The sequence below is a fragment of the Marmota marmota genome, unplaced genomic scaffold (assembly GCF_001458135.2).
Source record: "Marmota marmota marmota unplaced genomic scaffold, marMar, whole genome shotgun sequence".
NCBI classification, from domain to species: domain Eukaryota; kingdom Metazoa; phylum Chordata; class Mammalia; order Rodentia; family Sciuridae; genus Marmota; species Marmota marmota.
The window spans coordinates 539637-565623 of NW_025999984.1; the positions used below are offsets into that span (position 1 = coordinate 539637).

Genomic DNA, 25987 nt, shown 5'->3' on the forward strand with positions numbered 1-25987 from the left:
CAAAAAAAAAAAAAAAAAAAAAAAAAAGAGCACATTGTTGTGCAATCATTACTACCTCACTACCATCCATTTCCAGACCACAGTAGGTTTTTGGTATTTTTATTTTTTTGTTTTTGGTACTGAGGATTAAACCTAGGGGCATTTAACCATGAGTTATATCCCCAACCCTTTTGCTGAGGCTGGCTTTGAACACATGATCTTCCTGCCTCAGCCTCTTGAGCCTCTGGGATTACAGTTGTGTGCCACCACGCCAGCCACAGTAGATTTTTATTTGATCCTCTTCATCTTCTCCTATCAACGTAAAATAACTCCTAGAGTGTCCAGGGCTGTAGCCTAGAACAATCATCTGTCAGTCCCCTTTTATCCAACCTAGTAAAACAGTTTTTCATATTTCCTTGAAACAAATGTAAACTTGTAACTCTCCAACCAAGAAAAATAAAAGACCTATATCCATACTTCAGCACTCAATACCCTCTGACCTTTTTCTGGTCCGTGGGCACCACTGAAGATATGCAGTCGTCCTATAGGCTCCAAGATATATCCTGAGGATTCATTAGATTGCTCTGTCTCTTCCTCTTCTTCAACATCCCAGTCAACGGCCTGGGTGTCTTCCATGGTCTGGGAAGGAAACACATTATCATCATCCCCATTACTTGTTCATACACAGCATCAGAGAGAATGATAAGTAGGGATAAACCTGGATAGTAAAAGTAATTGATGCTTCTCTTCCCACCAATCACTCTATTTCTATCCTTCTGAAGCATTTAAAAAAAAAAAAAAATTCTGGGGTGGCTATATGTGTTAACTCAATGGTACAGCATTTGCCTAGCAAGTGCAAGGCCCTGATTTCAGTCCCCTGCACTATTGATTTTAAAAAGTCTTTTAAGTTGGGTGCAACAGTAAATGCCTATAATCCCAGCTACTCAGGAGGCTGAGGCAGTAGGATTTCAAGTGCCATACCAGCCTGGACAACTAAGCAAGACCCTGTCTTTAAAAAAATAAAAAGGGCTGAGGATAATGCTCAGTGGTAGAATGATCTAGCATGCATGGGACTCTGGGTTCAATTTCCAATACTGGGTATTGAACCAGTACTGGGATTTGTGGTACTGGGGATTGAACCCAGGGGCACTTATCACTGAGCTACATCTCTAGCCCCTTTTATTACGTTTTTTGGTTCCAAAAATTGAACCCAGGGACATTTAACCATTGAACCACATCCCCAGTCCTTTTTATATTTTATTTTGAGACAGGATCTTGCTAAATTGTTCAGAGTCTTGACAGTTACTGAGATTGGTCTTAACTTGTAATCCTCATGCCTCAGCCTCCTGATTCACTGGGTTTATAGGTGTACGTCACCACGCTTGGCTAAAATAACTTATTATTATTTATTTATTTATTGTTACTGAAAATTGAACCCAGGGGTGCTTTACTACTGAGCTACATCTCCAGCCCTTTTTGTCTTAGCCCTTAGGGTCTCACTAAGTTGCTCATGGCCTCAATAAATTGCTAAAGCTGGCCCTGAACTTTCAATCCTCCTGTCTCAGCCTCCTGAGTTGTTGGGATTACAGGTATGCACCCTTGCCCCTGAAATTTTTTTTTTTTTTTTTTACTATGACACAAAGTAAGAAATATCACAATGTTCCAAGTACAAACTATATACAAATATGTGCTTTTCAAACCTAAAATAAAACTGAAAACTGGGCATGATGCAGCAGGAGAACCACTGAAGCCCAATAGCCTAGATCTAATAGCCTAGATACCTTGGCAAGGGTCCACCTCAAGAAAGTTTTGAGAACTGGATGTGGTGATGAATACTTGTATTCCCAGTGACTTGGGAGGCTGAGGATTGAGTCCAGGGGCACTCTACCACTGATCTTTCTTATTTTTTTAATTTTTAGTCAGGGCCTTGCTAAGCTGCCAAGGCTTATGATCCTTCTGCCTGAGTCTTCTGAGTCACTAGGATTACAGGCCTATATTTACATGCCCAATTCACTATAGTTTTTAAATGCTGATTTCAACCCACTAAATTGATTTCACCATCCACTACTGGAGTGCAACTCACAGTTTGAAAAACCATTTTGCTAACATGTGCCAAGCATGTGTTGGGTATTATATTGTCAGGCACAGTAGTCAGCTAATGCTAAAACATTAAATAACTTGCTCAAGATAACACAGCAGATAGGTGGGCAGACAGAAATAAATATGCTTCTGATTGCAAAGCCCACTTTTTACACTGTATCAAACCGCCTCAGTGTAATCAGACTGAAGTGTAAAGAACATAACAGCTGGTATACACAAGAGGATTCTATGTGTCAAGCACTGTTCTAAATAGTTTACACTGACTCATCTGCTGTTCCCTGTAAAGTAGGTATTATTATTCTCCTTTTTCCCAGATAAAGAAACTTCAACATAGATGGGTTAAGGGACTTGCCCAAGATCACCCAAATAATCTCTCTCCCTGTATAATAGTCTCTTGATGGTTTTCAATGCCCATAGCATAAAATAAAATCTAAACTTTTTAGCAAGGACTCTATGATGTAAACCTTATAACCTTCACACTACTTCCAGGACTGGATCAGTGAACTGTGTCTTATCCCTAGGGTCCATCATTCATGTTTATGGTTATGGTGCACCTGGCACAGTTGGAAGTATTCAGGATACATCCTGAACCAAACATAAACATGAATCCTACCCTATGGAAAAGACATCATCGAGCCTACTGATGAAAGAAGAAATAAAAGAAGGTAGAAACTCAAAATAGCATGAGTGGAATTTACCTAGAAAGATGCCACCCTAGAGGAAAACTGTTGCTAGGAAAAAGAGGACGCCCCCATGGAGAAAGTGTTAATTCCGTCCTTTTGACGCGCCAATTCAGCGATGCCCACGACCCCTGGCTCCAATTCCAAGGGCCAAGATCTTTGATCCCCCACACCCCAATGGGTTCCCTCGTAGCCCAACGTCTTTCTGTGTGCTCATACCCGGCTCAGGGCTCCAGACAAGGATGAGTATTACAATTTAAGAAGCAAATTTCTAAATTACCTCCACCCAGTCGCACCCAAGGCACGCCCCTCCCGCCCTCCGGAGGAATCAAGATGGTACCCGGGGAGCCGAGGGCGAGGCCCCCAGAATTTACCTACTTTGAGTCGCCGCGCGCGCCACCAGTAACGGCCGTGACCTGGGTGGCGCGAGTGCGTGTCCGGAAGGGACTTGAATCGCTGATTGGCTCTTGTAGCTGTCTTTCACATGCTGCAGTCGCTGATTGATGAAGCTCCCAGAGCACAGGCACTTTCGAAGGTCCGCCCTTTCCCCGCCCCCTCACGGCTCAAACGGGAGACTGCTCGCAGGGGACTGGTAGTTAAGGTAGAATATAATCCGAGGCCGCCAGGAGTTTACGGAATAACGCACCACGATTGGGCAGCTCCAAGGGACAACCCATTACCGCCCACTTCCCGCGCAGATTTCCAAACCGCGACCAGAGAGTCTGGCGCCAGAGAATGCTGGCAGCAGATAGAAGGGCTCTACCATAGACGTCTACCGAATCCTGCATCCAGAGCGCCCTTCCGCGGTCCTCCCAGACATGGAGTCCGCTGACTCATGAGACATGAAAATGGGTTGCGGTTGCAGTCGTGGCTCGAGGCTGCAGTTTGGAGTATAGCCCGTAGACGTGGCGCTTGAGGACTACTCATTGCAGCGGAATTTAATTTCCTTTTAATTTGTTTAGTAGAAATCATGTCATTTGTTCATGGGAATATATCCCTGACGGACATTTTGGGGTCATTTTCCTAAATGGAAGAACCTAAAGCAAACGTTTCTAGGCAAACAGAGAATGCTGTTTTGTTAACATCTTAAAAAGTCTGTGCTTCCCTTTCAAGAGACGAGGAAAGAATGAAAAAATCATTTACTTAATTTCATAAGACATGAAGAGAATAGTGAGAATTTGACACGTGCATAATCTAGTAAGATCTGTATCTTAACTGTGTCTATAACAAATATGCTAAAATTGACTTCATAAACGAAGCATTGAAGCTCTGTGAAATTAAATAACGTGCTTAGGTTCCTGAAGACTAATTGAATCAAATTCTCTATAATTTTAAATTCTGAATGTCTTTCCTCTAACGCTGTAACTGCTTTCATTGCAAGCGCACCCTAGACATTTAAAACATGTTTTAAAAGAGTAGAGGGGCCTTATATAATTTGATGTTCCTTTATTTATTAAGTGACTTAGAAAAGGGTATTGATCTGTGTATTGGTCAAATGTGAATGAATGATCTTATTCATTTATTTGTTACTTTTAGGTGGACATAATGTCTTTATTTTTTTATATTTATGTAGTGCTGGGGATCGAACCCAGTGCCTCATGCATACTAGGCTAGCACTCTACCACTGAGCCTGAGCCATAACCCCAGCCCCCTCCCCCCAATTAATGATTTTTTTACCACATTATTACTGTTACACCACCTTCTTGTTAATACACTTCTCAAGATTCTGTGGGTCAAAGAACTAATTCTTAAACATTTTTGTATCCATAGTATCCTGCTTTGGTGGATACTTGGTATCTATCAAATGAATGACTCACTGGGAAGAAGCAGAGAGGTTCATACTTGAGCCCATCCCATTTTCCTCCTCCCCACCTTTTAAATCCTGAGGCTTTGCAATAGCCACACCTAGTCACTGAAATTAGAAAACTGAAAAATTACTGACTTCATCTCAGAGTCTAATAAAGGCAGGCTGGGAAGACACTGAAATTCTATCAGGAACCTCACCCCATACATAGTTCCCTTTTGACAAGATGACCAAGGTGTCCTCAAACTCTACCTTAATGCCCTGATCCCCTCATGGACCAAGAGAGACTTCTAGCTCCACAAATCCCAGATCTCAGCTTCACTAAACTATTCAATTTATTCTTTCAACGTTCCTTCCAGACAACCTCTCTATTCTGAAAAGCACTTGCTACAATTTTTTTTCTTTTTTAAGATTAATTACGAAGGATGGTTATGGGATCATTTGCACTCTCCATCCTTAACCAAGCTTTGCCTTCTTACTCAAAAGTCCCAAAGAAAGAGGAGGATAATCCCTTCCTTATTCCTGTGAGGTGTCTGGGGAACGGGGTTTTTACTGAAGTTTATGCCTAAGGTCACCAAAGGACTAGATGTATGTAGCATAAGAGGGTACCACAGTTCTTCCAGTTTTCGCTGAGCTAAGCAGTCCTGTCTCCCCGAGAGCTACCGCAGTGGGCAGCTTTCAGGGCGTGCCTACCCCACCTCCTAGCTCCTGGAACCCCAGACTCCCACATACCAAGAACGATTTCATTTTTTCACAAACAAAAAAAACCCCACAAAAACCTCTGACATAGAAAGAATCTTGTGCAAGGTCATTTTTCATTAAAAAAATAAGAAAACCACAAAAAGCAAAATACCAAGTACCCACCCATTCGTAACTTCATTTTGCAGCGTGGACAACAATAGAGGACTACGACTCCCAGAGAGAACTGCGCTAGTGCACTGGCGTAGAAACCAATGGCCGTTTGGTACATGATCAGCATCGACTAATCAGCGGCAGGCTGGAGAAGGCTTTGTCTCCCCGCCGCCCAGCGGGTGCCGTTCTCCCGCCTCCCATCCCTGGCGCACGCGCGCCCCGCCTTGCCCGCCTTCCCTCCTTCGCCCTCCCTGCTCTTCTGCCTCTCAGAATCTTCCTGCCGTCGCGTTCGGATCTCGCTGCTCCATCCTCCCGGGCACGTTCCTTCTTTCAGCTCGCGACCAGCACAGAAAACGAATTACATATTTCCTTGTCCCGAGCATACATTGAGGCGAGCAAAAATAAATTAAAATAAATTCTAGCCATGAGGGAAATCGTGCACATCCAGGCCGGTCAGTGTGGCAACCAGATCGGTGCCAAGGTAAGAATTTTAAGCCTCTCCTTTTAATTATATTTCTTAGAAGAAAAATCCCGATTAATTTACGAAGGATGGTTATGGGATCATTTGCACTCTCCATCCTTAACCAAGCTTTGCCTTCCAAAAGTTTTTTACTTGTAAGGATACACATTTGTAGTAGTAGCATTTGATTTTGAAAAGATGGGCAATTTATTTTGGCAGGCACATTTTTGGGGGAGTGCTACTAAAAGGACCTTTCAGGTTTGGGGGCCTGGAAGACCCAGGATCTGTAAGGGTTTTCTTAAAGGAGATTTTTCTAACGGTCCAAGGACCAGGGAGGAGTGATGCGGAAACGGTCCGAGACAAAGCGAGGCGAGGTTTTCCCCATGTGGATCCCGCCTCCCCCCGCTTGGCGGGGATTTGTAGAGCAAAACTGGCGGGGGAAGGGTTGAGGCTGGGCGGGCAGCTGCCGAAAGTCCCAGTGCAAAGGTGGGGAACACTGCACCAGGGTGGGCTACACTACGCGCAACCTTCACAAAGGATCGGAGACCTCGGTGTTTCTGCGATACCCGAGGGGCGTTCCCGTCTTTTTATGTGGATGGAGAATAATATATATAGGGGCTTCCTTTAACTTTCATTGCCTCTAAGACCTTTTAGGGCGTCAACACATTCTTAGAGAAGGTGGAAGGGGTGCTTCTATTAAGTAATTCCCTCTGTACCAAATATTGGAGAAAGAATAAAGCAAGTTGGGGGGGGGAGGGAAAAAAACTGGCCAGAGAATAAAATTCCGAGGCCTTAGGGGATTTTTTTTTTCTTTTCTTTTTTTTTTTTTGAGCGCGGTTACAGTGTAGCGGGGGAGGGGCAGAGAGGAAGTGCGGCTGCTACGTTGTAGCCGAAGGGCGGGGTCCTGTGGGGGGCGGGGCCCAGGCGCCCCAGGAGCGCGGGGACAATGCAGCCCTGCCCGCCGGCGGGGACGCGCTAGCTGGAGCGCAGTCCCGCCCCTAAGCGCGCGGAATTTGCCTTGAGCCCCGCCCGCGCGCTACATCTCCTTTTGTCGGATTCTTTAAGTGCGCGTGCGCTGCCATCACGTGGAGGGAGGGGGTGGTCGACTGCAAAAGCCCTAGGTGGCTCAGACACGGCCCTTTTAGTACGGCATGCAGGGGCTGTTCCTACAAGGGGAACGGATAGCCCTTCCATGTGTTCACTCCCACGTTAGCGAACGCCAGGCCTTCCAGCAGCATATCATCTTAACATCCCGAGCTACGAAAGCTACCGCTTTCCTGAATGTGCAAGTGTCTAGGGCAAAGGTGTGGCAGGCAGATAACGGAATGCCAAGCCTTAGAACAGGGCTTACCACTAACCCATCTGGAATGTAGATCCCGTGAAGAGGCATATTTGCGTGGGTTTTGCACTACTTAGGGCTCATTGCTTTTCCTTGGCAGTTCTGGGAGGTGATCAGTGATGAACACGGCATCGATCCCACTGGTACCTACCATGGGGACAGTGACCTGCAGCTGGACCGCATCTCCGTGTATTACAATGAAGCCACAGGTGAGGGCAGGAGCCCAGGAAAGTCGGGTTTTGTTTCTTTAACACTTCTACAGGATCTCTTTCTATTCGTTCTTTTTAAATTAATTTAATAAATTTATGGTACCAGGGATTGGACCCAGGGGCGCTTAATGTTTTATTTTTGAGGTAAGATCTCGCTAAATTGCTGAGGCTGGCTTTAAATTTGAAATCCTCCTTTCTCGCCTCCCAAGCCTCTGAGTTTAAAGGCGTGTGCCACCACGCCCAGCTATTTTTAATTGTATTTTGAGACACTGTCTTACCTAAGTTGTCCTAAGCTGCTCTCTAACTAGTGAGAGCAGCGTAGGCTCCGTCTCCCAAGCAGCTGGGATTACAGACATGAGCCAGTGTTTCCGCTGTTTCCATTCTTGGGGGCCCATTGTCCCCTTTGGATGAATCCATCATTTTCCTCTTTAGACACCCACCATAAAGGGGCCAAAGACTAGCTCTGCTGCCACCTGGTGGCTGGGCTTGGCATGACAAATTTAAATATGAGGCTGTTTCCTAACAGCAATTGCTTAACCTTCCCCACTGCCAGCTCTCAAACATCTACCTGATTCTCTCTAGGTGGCAAATATGTTCCTCGTGCTATCCTGGTGGATCTAGAACCCGGGACTATGGACTCTGTTCGCTCAGGTCCTTTTGGCCAGATCTTCAGACCAGACAACTTTGTTTTTGGTGAGTTATGCAGATGTTATTAGTGATATTCTTTTATTTAGGTGCAAGAAATAGCAAAAGTTAGATGATTATTGCACTGGAGAGTTACAGGAAATCTGAAATGGAGGGTGGAGGCAAATGACTATTTGGGATATTATGAAAATATATCACAGGTGAAAGAGAAAGGAGCTACCTCTAAGGGAATTTTCCTAAAAGTTGAAAGGTAGAAACATGTACATTCCAAACCTTAAATAATTAATTAAGCTTTCTCTTTAACCCATTACAGGTCAGTCTGGGGCAGGTAACAACTGGGCCAAGGGTCACTATACAGAAGGGGCTGAGCTGGTTGACTCAGTCCTGGATGTGGTGCGGAAGGAGGCAGAGAGCTGTGACTGCCTACAGGGCTTCCAGCTGACCCACTCACTGGGAGGGGGCACAGGCTCCGGAATGGGCACCCTGCTCATTAGCAAGATCCGGGAAGAGTATCCTGACCGAATCATGAACACCTTCAGTGTAGTACCCTCACCCAAAGTGTCTGATACTGTGGTTGAGCCCTACAATGCCACCCTCTCCGTCCATCAGTTGGTAGAGAACACTGATGAGACCTACTGCATTGACAACGAGGCCCTTTATGACATCTGCTTCCGTACCCTCAAGCTGACCACACCAACCTACGGAGACCTGAACCACCTCGTCTCAGCCACCATGAGCGGTGTCACTACCTGCCTCCGCTTCCCTGGCCAGCTCAATGCTGACCTCCGCAAGTTGGCAGTCAACATGGTGCCCTTCCCACGTCTCCACTTCTTCATGCCTGGCTTTGCCCCTCTTACCAGCCGTGGAAGCCAGCAGTATCGGGCCCTCACTGTGCCTGAACTCACCCAGCAGGTCTTTGATGCGAAGAATATGATGGCTGCCTGTGACCCCCGCCATGGTCGGTACCTCACCGTGGCTGCAGTCTTCCGTGGACGGATGTCCATGAAGGAGGTAGATGAGCAGATGCTGAATGTGCAGAACAAGAATAGCAGCTACTTCGTGGAATGGATCCCCAACAATGTCAAGACAGCTGTCTGTGACATCCCACCTCGTGGCCTCAAGATGGCAGTTACCTTCATTGGCAACAGCACAGCCATCCAGGAGCTCTTCAAGCGCATCTCAGAGCAGTTCACTGCCATGTTCCGCCGAAAGGCCTTCCTCCACTGGTACACAGGTGAAGGTATGGACGAGATGGAGTTCACCGAGGCTGAGAGCAACATGAATGACCTTGTCTCCGAGTACCAGCAGTACCAGGATGCCACCGCAGAAGAGGAAGAGGATTTCGGTGAGGAGGCTGAAGAGGAGGCCTAAGGCGGCTCCCCCATCACCTCAGGCTTCTCAGTTCCCCAGCCTTCCGCTGCCCCTTTCTTCAGAATTTGTGTTAACTGCCTTTTCTTTTTTTCCTTTTTTATTTCCTTTTGGGAGGCATGCAGAACAGTGCCTGACCCATATTAGGCGCTCAATAAATATTTGTTTCTTGAATGTCTCCTCTTTCCACTCTGGCAAACTTAAATTTCTTCCATTCTGGATTACCCTGCATTTCTTTCTGGTACCTACTTTTCACATCTGTCCATTTAATATCTTCTGTTTCCAAAATGATTCTCCCAAGAAGCTGGTTCTTGTCCAGATCCCATTTAGAACTAGCCAGGTGCTTTTAGTGGCCACCATCCTAAGGCAAAATAGTACGAGGTAGAAGGTAGCAGCACGTAGAAATCACTTGTGATGGGGATGGGATTTTTCATTTTAGGACAGTTTTTTAAAGAGGGGAATCTATGCTTTTACAGTCATTTAGGCACTTCCATGCTCCATCTCTCAGCTTCAGGAGAGGTGTTAACAGTATTATTTCCATTTGCAGCTTCCCTCTCAGCTGTCCATGTTGTGCTCTTCCTTTAGAGGAATCTGCCCCACTCTGAGAGGTGTGAATCCTTCCTCTTTCTGCTTTACCTCTCTCAGTGCATTTCAAAAAGGAGAAGGCCAGCCTTGGTCCCTAAGCTTCCAGAATTGTCCTCCCCGACCCCCACCTTTTCACCCCCCTCCAAAGAGTAATATGTCTGATATGTGGAAAGGTATGTACTACCACCTAAATGTGATAGTACTCTTCCAGAGGAGGGGCAACAAAACCCTTTTTTAAAGAACATCTCATTTCTTTTGCTATTGCTTTTTCCTTCCTACTGTTGATTTTGTCCTATCCTACACTTCAGATTTCTAATTTGTGTTGAACTTGCTGCTTTTTTTCATATTGAAAAGATGACATTGCCCCAAGAGCCAAAAATAAATGGAAATTGGAAAAAAGAAAGTTGCCAGATGTGTGCTCATTTAGGGAAGATTGCCAGTGGAGGAATGGAGTCCAAAGTTAGTTACATTCTGCTCTCCTTAAACTGATGAGAATATCACATTTAATTGCCTTTGTTTCCTGTCCTCTCCCCACCCCAGACCCAAAGCATTAGAGGTTTACTTATGAAAGCAGATACATATTCAAGGGAAAAATGGCCTGTCTTAAGGCCCCTGGGGATAAAGCAAGGAATACACATAAGGGAGACTGCCATCTAATAATGCTTCTGAATATATAAACTAGTCTTAAAAATCTACCCTATAGGGGCTGGGGTGGTGGCTCAGTGATAGTGTTTGCCTAGCATGTGTGAGGCACTGGATTAAATCCCCAGCACCACATAAAAATGAAATACACTGTCCACCCACAACTAAAAGAAGCTATCCTAGCAGCTCTTTAGCCCAGATTCAACAACCTCAGATTGAAAATATCAAATATAAGACTTTTTCTTGTCTTTCCCCTAAGCAATATAGATCAACTCTTTAAAGGGAAAAAATATGTATATTTGTAGTTATAGGTGGACACAATACCTTTATTTTTATGTGGTGCTGGGGATGGAACCCAGTGCCTCATGCATGCTAGGTGAGTGCTCTACCTCTTGAGCCAAGCCCCCAGCCCCCAGATGAGCTCTTTACATAACGTTCACTTTTTAAAAAAATTTTTAGTTTTAGGTGGACACTATTTTTATGTGGTACTGAGAATCAAACCCAGTGCCTCACGCATGCTAGGCGAGTGCGTTACCACTTGAGCCACATTCCCCAGACCCATTCACATAGCATTAGATATTACTAGTAATCAAGATTTAAAGTATGCATGAGGATATGTGTGTTACATGCAAATACTGCATTTTTGTATAAGGAATTTAGCATCCATGAATTTTGGTATTGGGGCAGGGGGTGATCCTGAAACTAATCCCCTTTGGAGACACAGCAAGGGCTGTTTTATTTTCCTCAGCCATAATTTCAGTAATTCTAAGAAGTAGATTTAAGAAGTAAAGCAATTTTTTTTGTGTGTATGGTACTAGGGATTGAAACCAGGGCCTTGTGTATGGCAGGCAAGCACTCTACCTATTGAGCGAAAACCCCTGTCCCTAAAGCAATTATTACAATGATTGAACCTAGGATCACTTTACCACTGAACTTCATTCCCAGTCCTCCCCCACCCCTTTTGGTACTGGGGATTTTGGTACCAGGAGCAATTTACCCCTGAGCTCCTTTTAAATTTTAGACAGGGTCTCAGTTGCTTACAGCCTTGCTAAATTACTGAGGCTGACATTGAATTTGTGATCCTGTCTCAGCCTCCAAAGCTGCTAGAATTACAGGTAGGTGTGCACTCACCATGCCCAGATCCTTAGTGTGCTTTTCTGGCTACAACCAACATGTTGGGGAAGAAATTAACTACAACTCTTAATAGTATACAAACAACTTTGTTTTCTTCCAGTCTGGAAAGCTATTAAATGCAAGGGAGCAAGCTACATTCTAGCATCCATTTTGAACTGGTTCTATTAATCGTTCATACTTAACTAAGCATTTATTTGATAAGAACCTCCAAGACCATTCCTCAGTCTTTGTCAGGAACAAGTTCTAGACAATAGGCTCAGACAATTTTATTTAAGGAAGTTAAATAAGTTGGGATGGGGTGGAGTGGGATCATCAAAGGCTAGCAGGGGACCTCTGGGGTACTGAGAGTCATGGCAGACTGAATTTGGGAAGGGGAGCAACCCCCTTCAAGGCAAGGCACAGGCTATTGGCAAGATGTAGGGAACCCCACTGTCAAAAGATACTCAGGGAGGTCAGCTGGGATGCATGCATCAGAACCATTCAGGCAACTTGGAGGCTGGGTACAGGCAGGGGCTGAGGGTTCAGGCTGTTCGCAAAGGTTTGTGGTTCACCTGGCAAAAAGACAAGAATTGATGGCACTTGCAAACCAGGTACCCTGATCTCCCAGGCCCCCACTCAGATAAATGGGCTGTAGGGAGGACACGTAAGTCCAAGAATCTTTCTGTAGTGCACTGCCAAGCAAAGTCATTCAGACCCATGTATAAAATGTCACTGAAGAGGGTAGAACTACCCTTGGCCCTTTATCTTGTACTGTAGACCTCATGAAGGCTCCAAGGAACCCAGCTTGAAAGTCACTGGTATGATCCAATGCTTTCATCTGTACACATACTTTTTATTTAACAAACAATGCTTACTATGTGCCAGGCATGGTTCTGATCACTGAAAGTATTTCTTGAACAGTTCAAAGCTTTTTTTTTTTTGGCGGGGGGAGTGGAGTGGGGGTGGTGTAGGCTCCAGGGTCTTGTGAGTGCTGGTCTCGCTTACCATGCAGCTATCCATCCAGCTCCTTCTTAACAATTCAACAGGGTAGTTTCTATTATTAACTCGTTTTTAAGGTAAGGATACAGAATCAGAGGGATTAAGCTAGCAGGCATTGGGCCAGAATTCACACAAAAACAGTGTTCCAGGGCCTGTTATCTGACCTCTTCCATAATCCATGGATGAGTAAACTGAGGCACCAAGGAAAACAGTGATAATTATGGCTTGGAATTAATTCATTATCAACAGGCTGCAACTACTTCCCTGTATTAATGAAACAATAACACAGGCCCAGCTTCACCAGCTATGAGTGGGCTGTTACTTTACATGTCAGAAGTAGTGTTCTTCACTTTGTAAAAATACTACATACCCTAAAAGTAGTTTAAAACAAAACAAACAAAAAAAAAAACCCATCTAGGTAGAAGCGTATCAGTGTGTCTGACACACAGAAAGCAGTTAATATCTGGATTCCCAGGTGTCCTGGGTGCTGGTGAAATACTAGGCCTACTCTATCACATGACACAGAAACTCAGAAATTCTTCACCCCAGAGACCCTCACCTGGGAGATGCTGACACCCGTGAGTCTCTCCACACTCTCTGGCAGGCGGCTTAGGATGTCCAGTACCTCCCCAGTCACTTTGGCTGCCCCCATGGTCCCACTTCCACTGGACACCAGTGTAATCTTATTGGCTGAGGTCAAGGGACCACTGATTTCCTCTGCCACCTGGTGGGTAAGACAAGCCTTGTGAGTGCCCATGATCTGGCCTCATCTCTCATCAAACAACTTAAAGACCCTTATTCTATTTCATGCTTTCTCACTTTGCTCTCTGGCTTTTAATTCCCACTCCTAATTTAATGGCCCCTAGCTTGGTTCTCCCCAACCTCCTCATTTCACCTCACCCCTCAATCCCTGCTTGTGAATTCTCTCCCAGAGCCCATACTACCCCCAGACCTGGGGCAGTTTCTCTAGCAGCATGTCCAGCTGGGCAGCCTCCTGGTACAGCTGGAACGCTTCTGCCTTCTTGGCCATCTGCTCAGCCTCTGCACGGGCTCGGGCCCCTATGGCAAAGGCTTCGGCTTCCCCGCGCATCTGACCAAGGTACAGAATACTTGTAATGGAATTAATGGGAGTAATTAAGAACAAGAAACCCAAGGCCATGCAGGAACCCACAAACCACTCATCCATAAGCCAGCAAGGAGCCACATCCTAACTCACCCGAACAGATTCGGCTTCTGCCTCTGCCTGCATAATCAGCTGGGACCTAGGGACAGAAAGGAAGTGGAGGGAGGAGCGGAGGAGGGGTGAGACACCCCCCCCACCCAAACCAAGCTCCTTAGGAGTCCGGGTGGGGAAGGCTTCAGCTCTCCCTCGGCAGGTAAGCTTGGCAGAAGAGTCAAAAGGGAACCAAGGAGGGCTGGGACTGTGTGAGGCACGGGGTTCAATCCTCAGCACCATATTAAAAAATAAATAAATAACAATATTGTGTCCATCTACAACTTAAAAAAAAAAAAAAAAAAAAAGGAACCAATGAGGGAGCATTTACTTCTCCGCCTCGGCTAGCCGCTCCAGCTTGTAGCGCTCAGCCTCCGCCGGCTTTCTCACGCGGGCCTCCAGCTCCTTCTCTCGGCGTGCGATCTCTTGCTCCTGCACCGCCACCTGCTGGGCCCGCTCCACCACCTGCACCTGCACCCGCTGCTCCTCGATCTGCTGCTTAGTCTTGGCCACCTGGGTATAAGGGGGCCCCTCAAAGTCAGAGCTAAAAAGCCATGTATCCGGGAGGAACCAGAGACCAGGGCACCAGGATGAAGTATCAAAATAGGATTAGGTCCATGAAATCGGTTCCCAGTCTGCTCAGCATTGCTCAGTGGAGTCCCTTCCCATACTGATCCAAGGCAGGGCCCTGGGGCAGCCTCATGCTCTTCTTCAGATCCAGGAAAAAAGATGAGGGATCTAGCCAATTAGAGATCGCATGACTGTAAACCCAGCACTTAGGAGGCTGAAGCAGGAAGATTACAAGTTCCAGCCTAGCCTCAGCAACTTAGTGAGATGCCGTCTCAAAATAAAAAAATAAAGGGCTGTGGATGTGGCTCTGTGGTAGTGCATCCCTGAGTTCAATTCCCAGTACTAAAAGAAAAAAAAAAAAATGGGATCTGAAGATTAGCTTCAGAGCTAGGTGGGGCCAGGACCTGCTCCCTCTTCTCCCTCAAGCAGGGGGTTAAGTGTCCCTCAGAGAAGCTTACATATTAATCTGTTGCACCACTGTCTCCTTCTACAGTATAAATACCTTGAGGATGCTGAGCACTTGGTGATCTTCTACCTTCACATTTTCATTCAAATCCATCCACCTCTCTCCATCTTTTTTTTTTTCCATACTTTTTTTAGTTGTCCATGACCCTTTATTTTATTTAAATGCAGTGCTGAGAATTGAACCCAGTGCCTCACACATGCTAAGCAAGAACTCTACCACTGAGCTACAACCCCAGCCTTGCCTCTCTCCATCTTTGCTGCCTTAATTTAGTGTGGGCCACCATCAACTCCAGCCCCAACTAATGCAACAGACTGCTGACTTTTTTTTTTTTTTTGCCAAGTCGGTGGATATCTTGGATAAAAATGGTTTTCATTTTTATTTTTAACATACGGCACAAGTTCAAAAGAAAAAAGTAGATGATATGAAGTAATGCTTCCTCTCATCTCTTTCCCCAAACTACCTAGGAAGCAACCACTGTGACCAGCCCTCCCATCTCCATAATGAGGCTTGAACCCAGGGTCTTGTGCATGCTAAACAAATTCTCTACCACTGAGCTATATCCCAGCCCATTCTTTTTTTTTTTTTTTTTTTAATTTGGTGCTTGGGGTGTAGATCAGTGGTCAAACACTTAGCAAATGCAAGACCCTGGATTCAATCCTCAGTACTGGGGGTGGGAATTATTTTGAGACAGGGTCTAAGTTGCTGAGGCTGGCTTCAAACTTGCAATCCTCCTGCCTTGGCCTCCCAAAGCAGCTAGGATTACAAGTATGTGCCACCATACCCAGAAGACTGTGTGTGTATATACAGAATTCCTCTTATTTAAGCAGATTTTTCTTATTCCTGTAGTGCACAGGGATCAAAAGGCTCTTGCCAAGATGTTGATGAGGAGAAGTACCAGGAAAAGAATACCCTTCTCCATAGTTCTATTACTCAAGCTCAGCCACAAACCATCAGACCTATAGGTCTCATCAGTACAAGTGATGGTTCATTTGCTTTCTTAGTCTTCTTCTTTTTTTTTGGTATTGAGGAGTGAACCCAAAGGTGCTCAACCACTGAGCCACATCCCCAGCCCCCCAACCCTTTTGTATATTTTATTTAGAGACAGGTCTCACCGAGTTGCTAAGTACCTTGATAAGTTGCTGAGGCTGGCTTTGTACTCGGGATCTTCCTGCCTCAGCCTCCTGAGCCACTGGGATTACAGGCCTGCACCACCGTGCCCAACTCATTTGCTTTCTTTTGGACCCAGCTCTTAATTCTGGATACGGTGTCTGGTATTGTCTTTGACCCTTAATTTTCAAAACTATTCCAAACTGGACTGGTTGCCCTCTACACCAGTGTGCAGGATCACCTGTCTCCTATACTGGAGTCCCTGTATCCTGTCACCAACTCCCCCCCACCACCTTTTCTTATTTCTGCCCACATTTTGGTGCAACTGAACCTCCAGTAGCTCCTTCAGAATATGAAGACAAAAATTTTATTTACAGATCTTACTTCTCTGAGTATTTTATTTTACCCTTCTATTTGAACAATTAAGCTGAGAACAGTTTCTATGTTGGAACAAATTTTCCATCAGAATTTTGAAGGCACTGCTCCACTGTCTTCCATCTTAAGAAAATTTAAGTCATTTTTGTTACTGTAAGGTTTTATTATTTTTGTCACTGGGGATTGAACCCAGGGGTGCTCTGCCACTGAGCTATATCTCTCTTTTTATTTATTCTGAGACAGGGTCTTGATAAGTTGCTGAGGGTTTCACTAAATTGACGAAGCTGGTCTTAAATTTTCGATCTTGCATTAGTCTCCCAAGTCCCTGGAATTCTAAATGTGGGCTACTGTGCTGGGTTTTTTGTTTTTTGCTGCCTAGCCCTTTGTTTGAGATCTGTTCTTTTTCTCTGGAAGCTTTTAGCTCTCTCCCTCTCTCTGACATAAGTGTTCTTTCATATTGATTATTTTGATATACATATTTTTCATTCATTGTGTCAGACATTTGGTGGACAATTTCTTTTTCTTTCTTTCTTTTCTTTTTTTTTTGGTACCAGGGATTGAACTCAGGGGCACTCAACCACTGAGCCACACCCCAGCCCTATTTTGTATTTTATTTAGAGACAGGGACTCACAGAGTACCTAAGTGCCTTTCTATTGCTGAAGCTGGCTTTGAACTCAGGATCCTCCTATCTCAGCCTCCTGAGCTGCTGGGATTACAGGTATGGGCCACCACACTGGCTGGGTGGACCATTTCTTACCAAATCTGCCTAAATAAAAGGAGTTCTGCCCTTCAGTGCAAATATACATTTCTGAATTAATCCATTGGTGATTTCCTATTTTCTTTGTTCTGCTGAAGCTCCTGGACTGGTCTGTAATATTTTTATCCTTACTAATAGTTCCAACTGTTTCTTTCCTTTGGGAAGTTTACTAGAATTTTCTTCTGTTTTTTTTTTTTTTTTTTTAATTTTTGCCACCTTATTAGTTTCTATGTGCTCTTTTTTGTTTGTTTTCTGTTCTATGTCCTGATTTCCTGACCCTGGGCTTTCCTCTTATCTCACAGAAGACATTTTGTTTTTGTCTTTGTTTTGGTGCTGAGAATTGAACCCAAGCCTCACACATGCTAATAAGCACATGCTCTGCCATTAAGCAGCTATTCTTTCAAACCTTCTTCTCTCTGGATATTACACATCCTTCAAATAATTTTTGCTCTTTTGTCTTCCACAATGGAGGATATCCTCATTGATCAGGTAATTCCTAGTTGTCTCTTCTGGGTAAAGAGTGTCTAAACACTGAAAAGAGGCTCTGAGTGCATGGGTGAGCCTTGTTGACTTTGACTTTTTTTTTTTTTTCTTTTTCCCCTTTGGGGTGATCTGAGCAGACCATGTACTAGAGAAGTCTCCAATTCAGGACCTTGAAGTCTTTCTTCTTGAATTGGTCATGTTTCCCAGAGCAGTGTTCCCATCTCTTTTTTGGAAGATGGAGCTTTGGGAGTTGCATGGGGTTGAAGGGGCTGGCTGCCAGCACTTAGCATTCAAAAGGTTAACCATCATTTCATGCCCCTCTTATTTTTTTAAACTTTATTTAATTTATTTATATGTGGTGCTGAGGATGGAACCCAGGGCCTTGCATGTGTGAGGCGAGTGCTCTACCGCTGAGCCACAACCCTAGTCCCTCATGCCCCTCTTATTGGTAAAGTAGTCTAGCCCTCACCTGTGCCAGGACAGCCTTCATCACATCCCCTTGCTTTACTTTCTTCTAACAATAAATGCTGCTGGGGCAGGGAAGAAGCCATTACCTAGAGTAGGAGGCCAGCAAAGGGCACTAGTCCTAAGTTACTTTTCTCCTATTCCTCCTATTTCACCAGCATTTATTATAGCTCCAAGGGCACCTGGTGCTGCTAGCTCCTGAGCCTTAGATCCTTCATTGTCTTCCTCCCTGTAGATGTCAAGCTCAGCAGTCTCAGACCAGCTTGGTAAACTACCACTGATCTCCAGCTTTCAAAACAATGCTGTGGTGTCTGTTCCTATTTTCTCCATCTATACCTTTTTTTTTTTTTTTAAATATTTTATTTTTTAGTTGTAGTTGGGCACAATATCTTTATTTTATTTATTTATTTTTATGTGGTGCTGAGGATTGAACCCAGGGCTTCATGTATGCAAGGCAAGCGCTCTATCACTGAGCTACAATCCCAGCCCTCATCTATACCTTTAAAAAAAAAAAAAAAAAAACAAATCACTCTGTTTTGGTGAAATTTTTAGAAAGTATAATTTAGCTGCATTTGCTCAACTCATCTTTTTTTTTTTTTTTTTTTGGTACTGACGAATGAACCCAGAGAGTCCTTTACCACTGACCTACATCCCTTTTCATTTTTTTTAAATTTATTTTTTAGTTTTAGGTGGACACAATATCTTTATTTTATTTTTATGTGGTGCTGAGGATCAAACCCAGTGTCTCCTGCATGCTAGGTGAGAACTCTACCACTGGGCCACAACCCCAGCCCCAGCCTTTTCATTTAAAAAAAAAAAAAGAAAATTTTTATAATTGTAGATAGACAGCATGTCTTTGTTTGTTTAGTTTTTTATGCAGTGCTACGGATGGAACCCAGTGCCTCAGACATGCTAGGCAAGCACTCTGTCACTGAGCTACAGCCCCAGCCCAACCTTTTCATTTTTAATTTTGAGACAGGGTTCTAATTAAGTTGCTGAGGCTGGCCTCAAAATTGTGATCCTCTGCTTCAGACTCCCTAGTGGCTGGGATCATAGGCATTCACCACCATCTTTGAAAAAGATTCCAATTCATCTCCTGCTTCCTCTCCCTCTCCCCCTCTCTCTCTCAACATTTTTTAGTTGTAGTTGGACACAATATCTTTATTTTATTTATTTATTTTTATGTGGAGGTGAGGATCAAACCCAGCACGTGCCAGGCGAGCACTCTACTGCTGAGCTCCAGCCCCAGCCTCCCTCTTTCTTTTTAAAGATGGGATCTTGCTCTGTTGCTCAGGCTGCCCTCAAAGTGATCCTTTTGCCTCAGCCTCCCAAGTAGCTGGCACTACAAGCATGCCAACCCACCTTGTCTTTTTCTTTTGATAATTCATTCTCTGCAAGGCAATAGGACTGATCCTTAAAAAATATAAACGTAAACAGCTGGGGATGTAGATTAGCAAAACAAACACACACAAACACCACACCCCCACCCGCTGCAAAGTGAACTAGACCATAGCGTCTCCCTGAGTAATGTTCTCTAATAGCTTTTTCCATTGTGCTTTGAATTATCTTCTGTCTCAATCCAAATCCTATGTCTGTTTCGGGTCCTGCCTGCTTCTTCTTCTCACACTCAGAATATCAACCACATCAGATCAGGTATCTTCTGTTCCTCAGACATACCAAGCTCAAGCTCAGGGTCTTTGTACTTATTGGTCCCTTTACCTAGTCATTAGGACACATGATTGGTTTTGTTTTGGTAGTACTATATATAAGTAAACCCAGGGCTTCATCCATGCTAGAAAAGCACTCTATCACTGAGCTACATTCCAAGTTCCTTTTTATTTTGAGAGAGGGTCTCTTTAAGTTGCCATGGCTGACCTCAAACTTGCTACCTTCCTGCCTCAGTCTTCCAGGTAGCTGGGATTACAGGCATGTGCCATTGTGTATGGCTACAAGACTATTTTTTGCAGTACTGGGCTTGAACACAGGGGCGCTCTCTCACTGAGCCATATCCCCAATCTTTTTTATTTCTTGAGTCAGGATCTTGCTAAATTGCTCAGGCTGGCCTTGAACTCTGGATCCTCCTGCCTCAGATTTCTGAGTATCGGGGTTATAGGCATGTGCTGCTGAGCCGTCACATATCTATTTAATCAGAACTAACCTAGAATGTTCTAGACCTAAAACTCCTCGCTTAGATACCTCTTTCTTATTTTCAGGTTTTATCTCAAATATCACCTCCTCATAGACACTTTCTCTGTCCACCCCTAACCTGATATAGTCTTCCCTACAGTTTTCACATTACCCTGTTTATTTCCTTCACAGCACTTAGGTAAGATAACTATAAGGACTGGGGATGTAGCTTTGTGGTAGAACTTAGCATGCATAAGATCCTGGGTTTGATTCCTAGCACTGCAAAAAAAAATGGGGGGGGGGACCCAAATAATTATAGCCTGAGAAGGTCATGTATTTGTTTATTAGTAGTTTCCTCTGTTATAACCCAAGCTTCCTGAGAATGAGAATCTTTTCTGTCTTATTCATACATTCATCCTCATTTTCAAAATAATCTCTATCCTGGGCACAGTGGTACATGCCTGTAATCCCAGTGATTCAGGAGGCTGAGGCAGGAGGATCACAAGTTTGAGGCCTGCTTCAGCAATTTGGCAAGATCCTGGGCAACTCAGTGAGACCCTTTCTCAAAACAAAAAATATAAAAGACTGGGGATGTAGCTCAGTGGTAAAGCGCCTCTGGATTAAATCCCCAGTATTCCCCTTCCCCTATATAGAAATCTGTCACATATAGACACTAAATAGGTTGTTTGCTAAATGAATATTTACTTTGTGAGTACCTAGCACAGTGTCTGGCACATAAGAAACTGATAAGAGTTAAACGGAGCCCATCCAGCATGCCTGGATTTACAGACAAGGAAAGCCTTTTTAAAAGGTTAGGAACTGTAATGGTTTGGATAAGTGTCCTCCAAAGGCCTAAGTGCTAAAGGCTTGGTCCCAGGGTGATACTTCTGAGAGGTGGTAAACCTTTAGGAGTTGGGGCCTTGTGGGCCATTATGTCATGGCCATGAGGTGAATGGTTTCGCTCCACAACACACTCCCTCCACGATGGTACCTTGCTACAAGCCCAATCATGGACTGAAACCTCCAAAACTGTGAGCTAAAATAAATCTTTTCTCTTCATAGTTTATTATCTCAAATATTTTCTTATAGTAACAGAAAGGAGACTAATACAAAAATCTTGCCAGCCAGGCCTGGTGGTATACACCTATAATCTCAGAAACCCAGGAGGTGGAAAAAAGGGCTGGGAATGTAGCTCATTGAAAGAGCACCCCTGGGTTCAATCCAGGAAGAAAAAAAAAAAAAAAAAAGAATCATATCCACAGTCTCACCGTAAGCTAGTGTTTTTATTATGTGATATTTTTCAAACTCCAATGTACATGCAAATCACCTTGGGATTTTGTTAAAAATACTGATTCTGATTCTGATTTAGTCAGTCTAGCCTGGAGCCTGAGATTTTATATTTCCACTAACCTTCTCAGTGTTCCTGCTGCTTCTAGATGGACTGTACTTTGAGTAATAAAGCAGTATGGTACTGCCAATAATCTGTCAAACCATGCTGAAATTCTACATCATAATTAAAGATGTTTTGTACCTCAACTTACTTTCAGCTAGTACCAAGTCTTGGCAAAAACAAAATTCACAATGTAGCTATCCTTCAGATAAAGTCTCAAAGGTAACGTTGACTCTTATTACTTACCCTAGTTTGGTTTTGTAAAATAGCCATGAACACTGAATTAGCTAATACTTATTTTGTTCCTAGGAGAAATATGGGTCAGATTCCTGTGAGCCTCTGATCAAAACTTATTTTTTTGGTAATAGGGACTGAACCAAGGGTCATTTTTTGTTTTTTACTTTGTAACAGAATCTTACTAAACTGCTTAGGGTCTTACTAAGTTGCCCAGGCTGGTCCTGAATTTGCAGTCTTCCTGCCTTAGTCTCCTAAATTGCTGGGATTATAGGTGTGTGCCACTGTGCCTGGCTAATCATAACATTTTTATCAACCAATCAATACATAAGCTTGTTTTATGTGTTTCTGTTTAAAGACACTTTATATATTATTTAGTTGGTTCAGTAACACAGACTTCATGTCTAACAGTATGTCAATTCATGCCTGAACAAAGCTTATGTAACATATATTTTTCCTATAAGGCACATCAGAGCCTCTCGTGTTAAGAGATTCCAGATAGCAATTCAGCACTATGTTTGGGGTACCAGCATTGAACCCAGGGGCACTTAATCACTAAGCCATATACCCACAACTTTTTTATTTTGAGACAGAGTCTCATTAAGTTGCTTAGGGCCTCACTAAATTGGTGAGGCTGACCTCATCCTTTCGATCTTCCTTCCTCAGCTTCCCAACCCACTGGGATTACAAGCATGTACCACCATGCCTGGCCTATGATTTTATTATTTATTTATTTTTGTGATGCTGAAGAATCTAGAGATTAATGCATATTAGGCAAGCAATCAACACTGAGCAACATTCCCAGCCCCAGGGGCCATTTGAAAAGCAAGATCACCAACAAAAAGCACAAAAAAATGCAAAAAGTGTGGCAGTAAATATGCCATGAAAATGACTCTGTTTATGGTGTGAAAGCTGAAACAAGAAGGCAGAGCATCTTCTTGTTTGACCTTGTCTGCAAGCTATGCATCAGGCAACTAGGATTTTGCACTACTCTGCTCAATATAGGCCAATGACCATGAAAGTGCTGCAAGTACTGATTTTGGGGTTACTAATAAATTTTAGTGAATAGGCAAATTTTCAGATATGGGATCCATGAATAACAGGAATCAGTTATACCTCCTTGCAATATTAAGGGATGCCCATAGATCATTTTTCAGGATTCAATGTCTATGTCCATGTTTTCCTTCCTCATACTCTGTCTTGATCATCAGGGCTGCTATTAGCCTATTGTGTGCTCTTGTACAAATCAGAAAAAGGTGACTTCCTCTCTGTGGATGCAGACCCATGCCACAGTGTACAGCCTGGCAAGTGGTGCATGGGCTGCATCTTTTATCTGGCTCACATCCTTTCATGCCTTTCCTTTGCTTTTCAGCTCAAGTTTGAGTATTTTGAGTCTCTCTTCACGTGGGGGGAGGTAGATCAGAAAAGGAGATCCAGAATAAGATCAAAGTTAGAATGATAAATAGTGGTGTGCTGGAATGGAGAGCACAGGAGGAAGTAGGAGGGGGCAATAAGCAGCTTGGCCATCTGCTTAGTGTGGCAGCTCTCACCTGAAGCTGATAGGCCAGGTCAGCTTGTGCTCGGCGAGTATTGACCTCAATGTCATATGCAGCCTTCTTCAGTTCATAGTCCCTCTGTGCCTTGGCCATCTCGATCTCACTCAGGTACTGAGCAGAAACCTTTTCTTGCTTGGCTTTAGCCTCCTGTCCAAACACAGATCAGGTAGGAAAAGTCAGGGCAGAATGAGGAAGGCCATGGATGAGAGCCTGCCCCTCACCAGGCTTCACTGCCTTTATCCCAGGCCTCATTTTTTCCCCTGCTAACTCACTTCTTACAATTCTCAAACAGGGCCATGCATGCTAGGCAAGTCCTCTGCCACTGGTTTACAACCCCCAACTTTTTTTTTTTTTTTGATCCTCTTGCCTCAGTCTCCCAGCATAGGTGGGGTTACCGGCATGAATACACAGCCACACCTAGCTTCCTGCCAACCCAGTACTATAGTCTCATTAGCTCTGCCCCTTCTACCCATTTTTCACTGTGTGTCCTATAAGCCTATGGTGACAGAGCAACTCCCATCTCTCTCACCCGGATCCCAGCATCTCTCTTGGCTTCTGCTTCCCCAATTCGGGCATCTTTTTGGACTTGTGCTGTTCGAGCCTTCCCCAAAGAGTGCAAATAGTCCTATGGGAGAGGTGCAGAAACCAGAGTTGTCACGAGGTTTTGAGATGGGAGCAAGGAAGTAGGGAAGGAATAGCTGCCTAGTTTCACCTGGTCATCGTGAATGTCCTTCAGAGTGTAGCTAACAACGCTGATGCCCATGTTGACCAGGTCGGAGGAGGCTACTTTGAAAACTTGCTCTGAGAATTTCTGTCTGTCCTTATAGATCTCCTAAGACAAAAGAATGGTAGGAATTTAAGCTCTCAGATCCACCATGTCTCACAGATTAGCTGAGTCCTTAGGCTCCATTCAGTATGGCATCTCTACTGGATGTTTCCTTGTCCCCAAGCCCACCTCCACAGTCATGTGGGCCATTATAGCCCTCTGGTGACCCTCCAGCGTCTCCAGGGCAATGTGAGCAATCTCAGCCTCTGTCTTCCCCAGGAACATCTGGCAGGCAGCCGCCAACATTTCCTTGTTCTGCCCCTGTATTTTCACCTGCAGCCAGAGTAGGGATGGGAGGGGGGGTGTCATTAGGTATCATGAAGCCAAGGAAGAAGTAGGGAGGGAAGGGGAAGCCTCTAAGTGCAGTTTCTTCTATCTCAGGGAGAAAGAGGAGGAGGAGCCAAGTGCCTTGGGGTGGCTGTAGTAGGACAATAGCAGAGACATTTTTTTTTTTTTTTTGAGGCAGATATTGAGAAGGCCATGGTCAGAAAATTCTTAATGTGTGGGACAGAGAGACTGGGAAGTGGACTTTGGTGGGGAAAGGCTTTGAAAGCCTCACCTGGGCAATGCCCGTGACTGAGATGGGGACCCCATGGCGAGTATAAACCTTTTCACTCTTGACATTGAGGGTCAGTGTGTTGAGAGAAATCCTATGGGAAAAAGAAGGGGTCGACAGTAAGACAAAGAGTAGAGTGAAAACTGAGGTTCCCCTTCCTTGATTCTCTTCCTACTTACCTCTGAATTTGCTGAATGCAAGGCAGTACAAAGACTCTTCCTCCAGCCACCATGACTGGGGGGCTTCGGCAGAAACCTGCAAGGTGAAGGCATTATGCAGCCACGATACAACTAGGATGTGTTAGAATGAAGAACTTGAGGGTAGGAACAGCCCACGGGAGAGGATATGGGAGCTTTTGGGGAAGGCAGCCTGGGCCTTGGAGTTGGGAGTTCCTAACTCAAGCAGGTAGCTGGAGGTCATGAGAGGGCAGAAGCTTGGGGTCTGGGGTCGGGAGCTGGTAGAGGGAGGAAGGGGCAGAGACCAGACTTATAGGGGTTTGGGGTTCACTTGTGGGAAAGAGAATACTTACCCGAGACCACCATGGCCTCATTTGGGCCACAAGTGAAAAACATGGTTCAAACCGGAGCTGGAGGAAGAAGAAGCTTTTGCAGATGGGAAAGGAGCGCTGTGGCGGCCAAGGGAGGGAACCCTTTCCCTTCCGACAGACCCACCCAGTCTGCACCCGCTACCGCTCAATTCCTTCGGTGCTCAGAGGTCCGCTAAGTCTCTGTGAAATTCCTAAGATTCCCAAGGACCCTTTCCCACGCGTGCACGCCCTTTCCCCTTTATCAGATGAAGCCCTCCCGCGCCTGAGGGCCCCAGACCTTTCCCCACCAGGCACATCCTCTGCAGCCCCAGGCTTCATCTCGCCTCCCCCACTCACCTTCCCGGAAGCGGGAGGCGGCGGGGCTGGGGTCTCGGGAAGGGCAGGGGCGTGCAGAGCTGGGAGACCAGCAGGAACGCGGCGGTCCCCCCTTACTGGAAGCTGGGCCCACACGCGCGCCCCCAAACCGGCCGCGCCCTGTTGCTGCGGCAGACGCGACCCCGCCCCCGCCGCGGACCAACCCCTCGGCCCCGCGCGATTGT

At 44.9% G+C, this 25987-nt stretch overlaps 3 protein-coding genes across 14 annotated transcripts in view; 1 reads left to right on the top strand and 2 right to left on the bottom strand.

The window, feature by feature from the left end:
* The window catches only part of Mdc1 (mediator of DNA damage checkpoint 1), a 16491-nt gene extending 12138 nt beyond the window's left edge, over window positions 1-4353 (bottom strand). Inside the window, exons 1-2 of one of the 9 annotated variants that reach the window (XR_007348746.1) lie at window positions 3138-4353; window positions 480-618 (exon numbers count right to left, since the gene is read on the bottom strand). Coding sequence is in view for 8 of the 9 variants with exons in the window: in XM_048805974.1 (XP_048661931.1) it covers window positions 480-615 (136 nt within the window). In the remaining variant the exon portion in view is untranslated. The other 8 variants (XM_048805974.1, XM_015507120.2, XM_015507118.2 and 5 more) reach the window with 8 other exon arrangements.
* Window positions 4354-5652: 1299 nt separating this feature from the next.
* Tubb (tubulin beta class I) lies at window positions 5653-9610 on the top strand. Its single transcript, XM_015507122.2, has 4 exons — window positions 5653-5896; window positions 7315-7423; window positions 8006-8116; window positions 8382-9610. Exons 1-4 carry the CDS (start codon window positions 5840-5842, stop codon window positions 9437-9439), a joined length of 1335 nt encoding a protein of 444 aa, XP_015362608.1. The 5' UTR covers window positions 5653-5839; the 3' UTR covers window positions 9440-9610.
* A 2438-nt stretch (window positions 9611-12048) lies between these two features.
* Window positions 12049-25970, bottom strand: Flot1 (flotillin 1). 4 transcript variants are annotated; one of them, XM_015507141.2, is made up of 13 exons: window positions 25785-25969; window positions 25431-25487; window positions 25081-25156; window positions 24905-24995; window positions 24475-24618; window positions 24232-24351; window positions 24049-24144; window positions 23514-23666; window positions 14320-14501; window positions 13992-14037; window positions 13728-13865; window positions 13335-13499; window positions 12049-12348 (listed from the first exon to the last, which is right to left on the bottom strand). In XM_015507141.2, exons 2-13 carry the CDS (start codon window positions 25471-25473, stop codon window positions 12319-12321), a joined length of 1284 nt encoding a protein of 427 aa, XP_015362627.1. In that variant the 5' UTR covers window positions 25474-25487; window positions 25785-25969; the 3' UTR covers window positions 12049-12318. The 4 variants fall into 4 exon arrangements, with proteins under 4 accessions (XP_015362627.1, XP_048661934.1, XP_015362628.1 ...); XM_048805977.1 differs by having other exon boundaries at window positions 25431-25503; XM_015507142.2 differs by lacking the exon at window positions 24475-24618 and having other exon boundaries at window positions 25785-25970.
* Window positions 25971-25987: the final 17 nt, after the last annotated feature.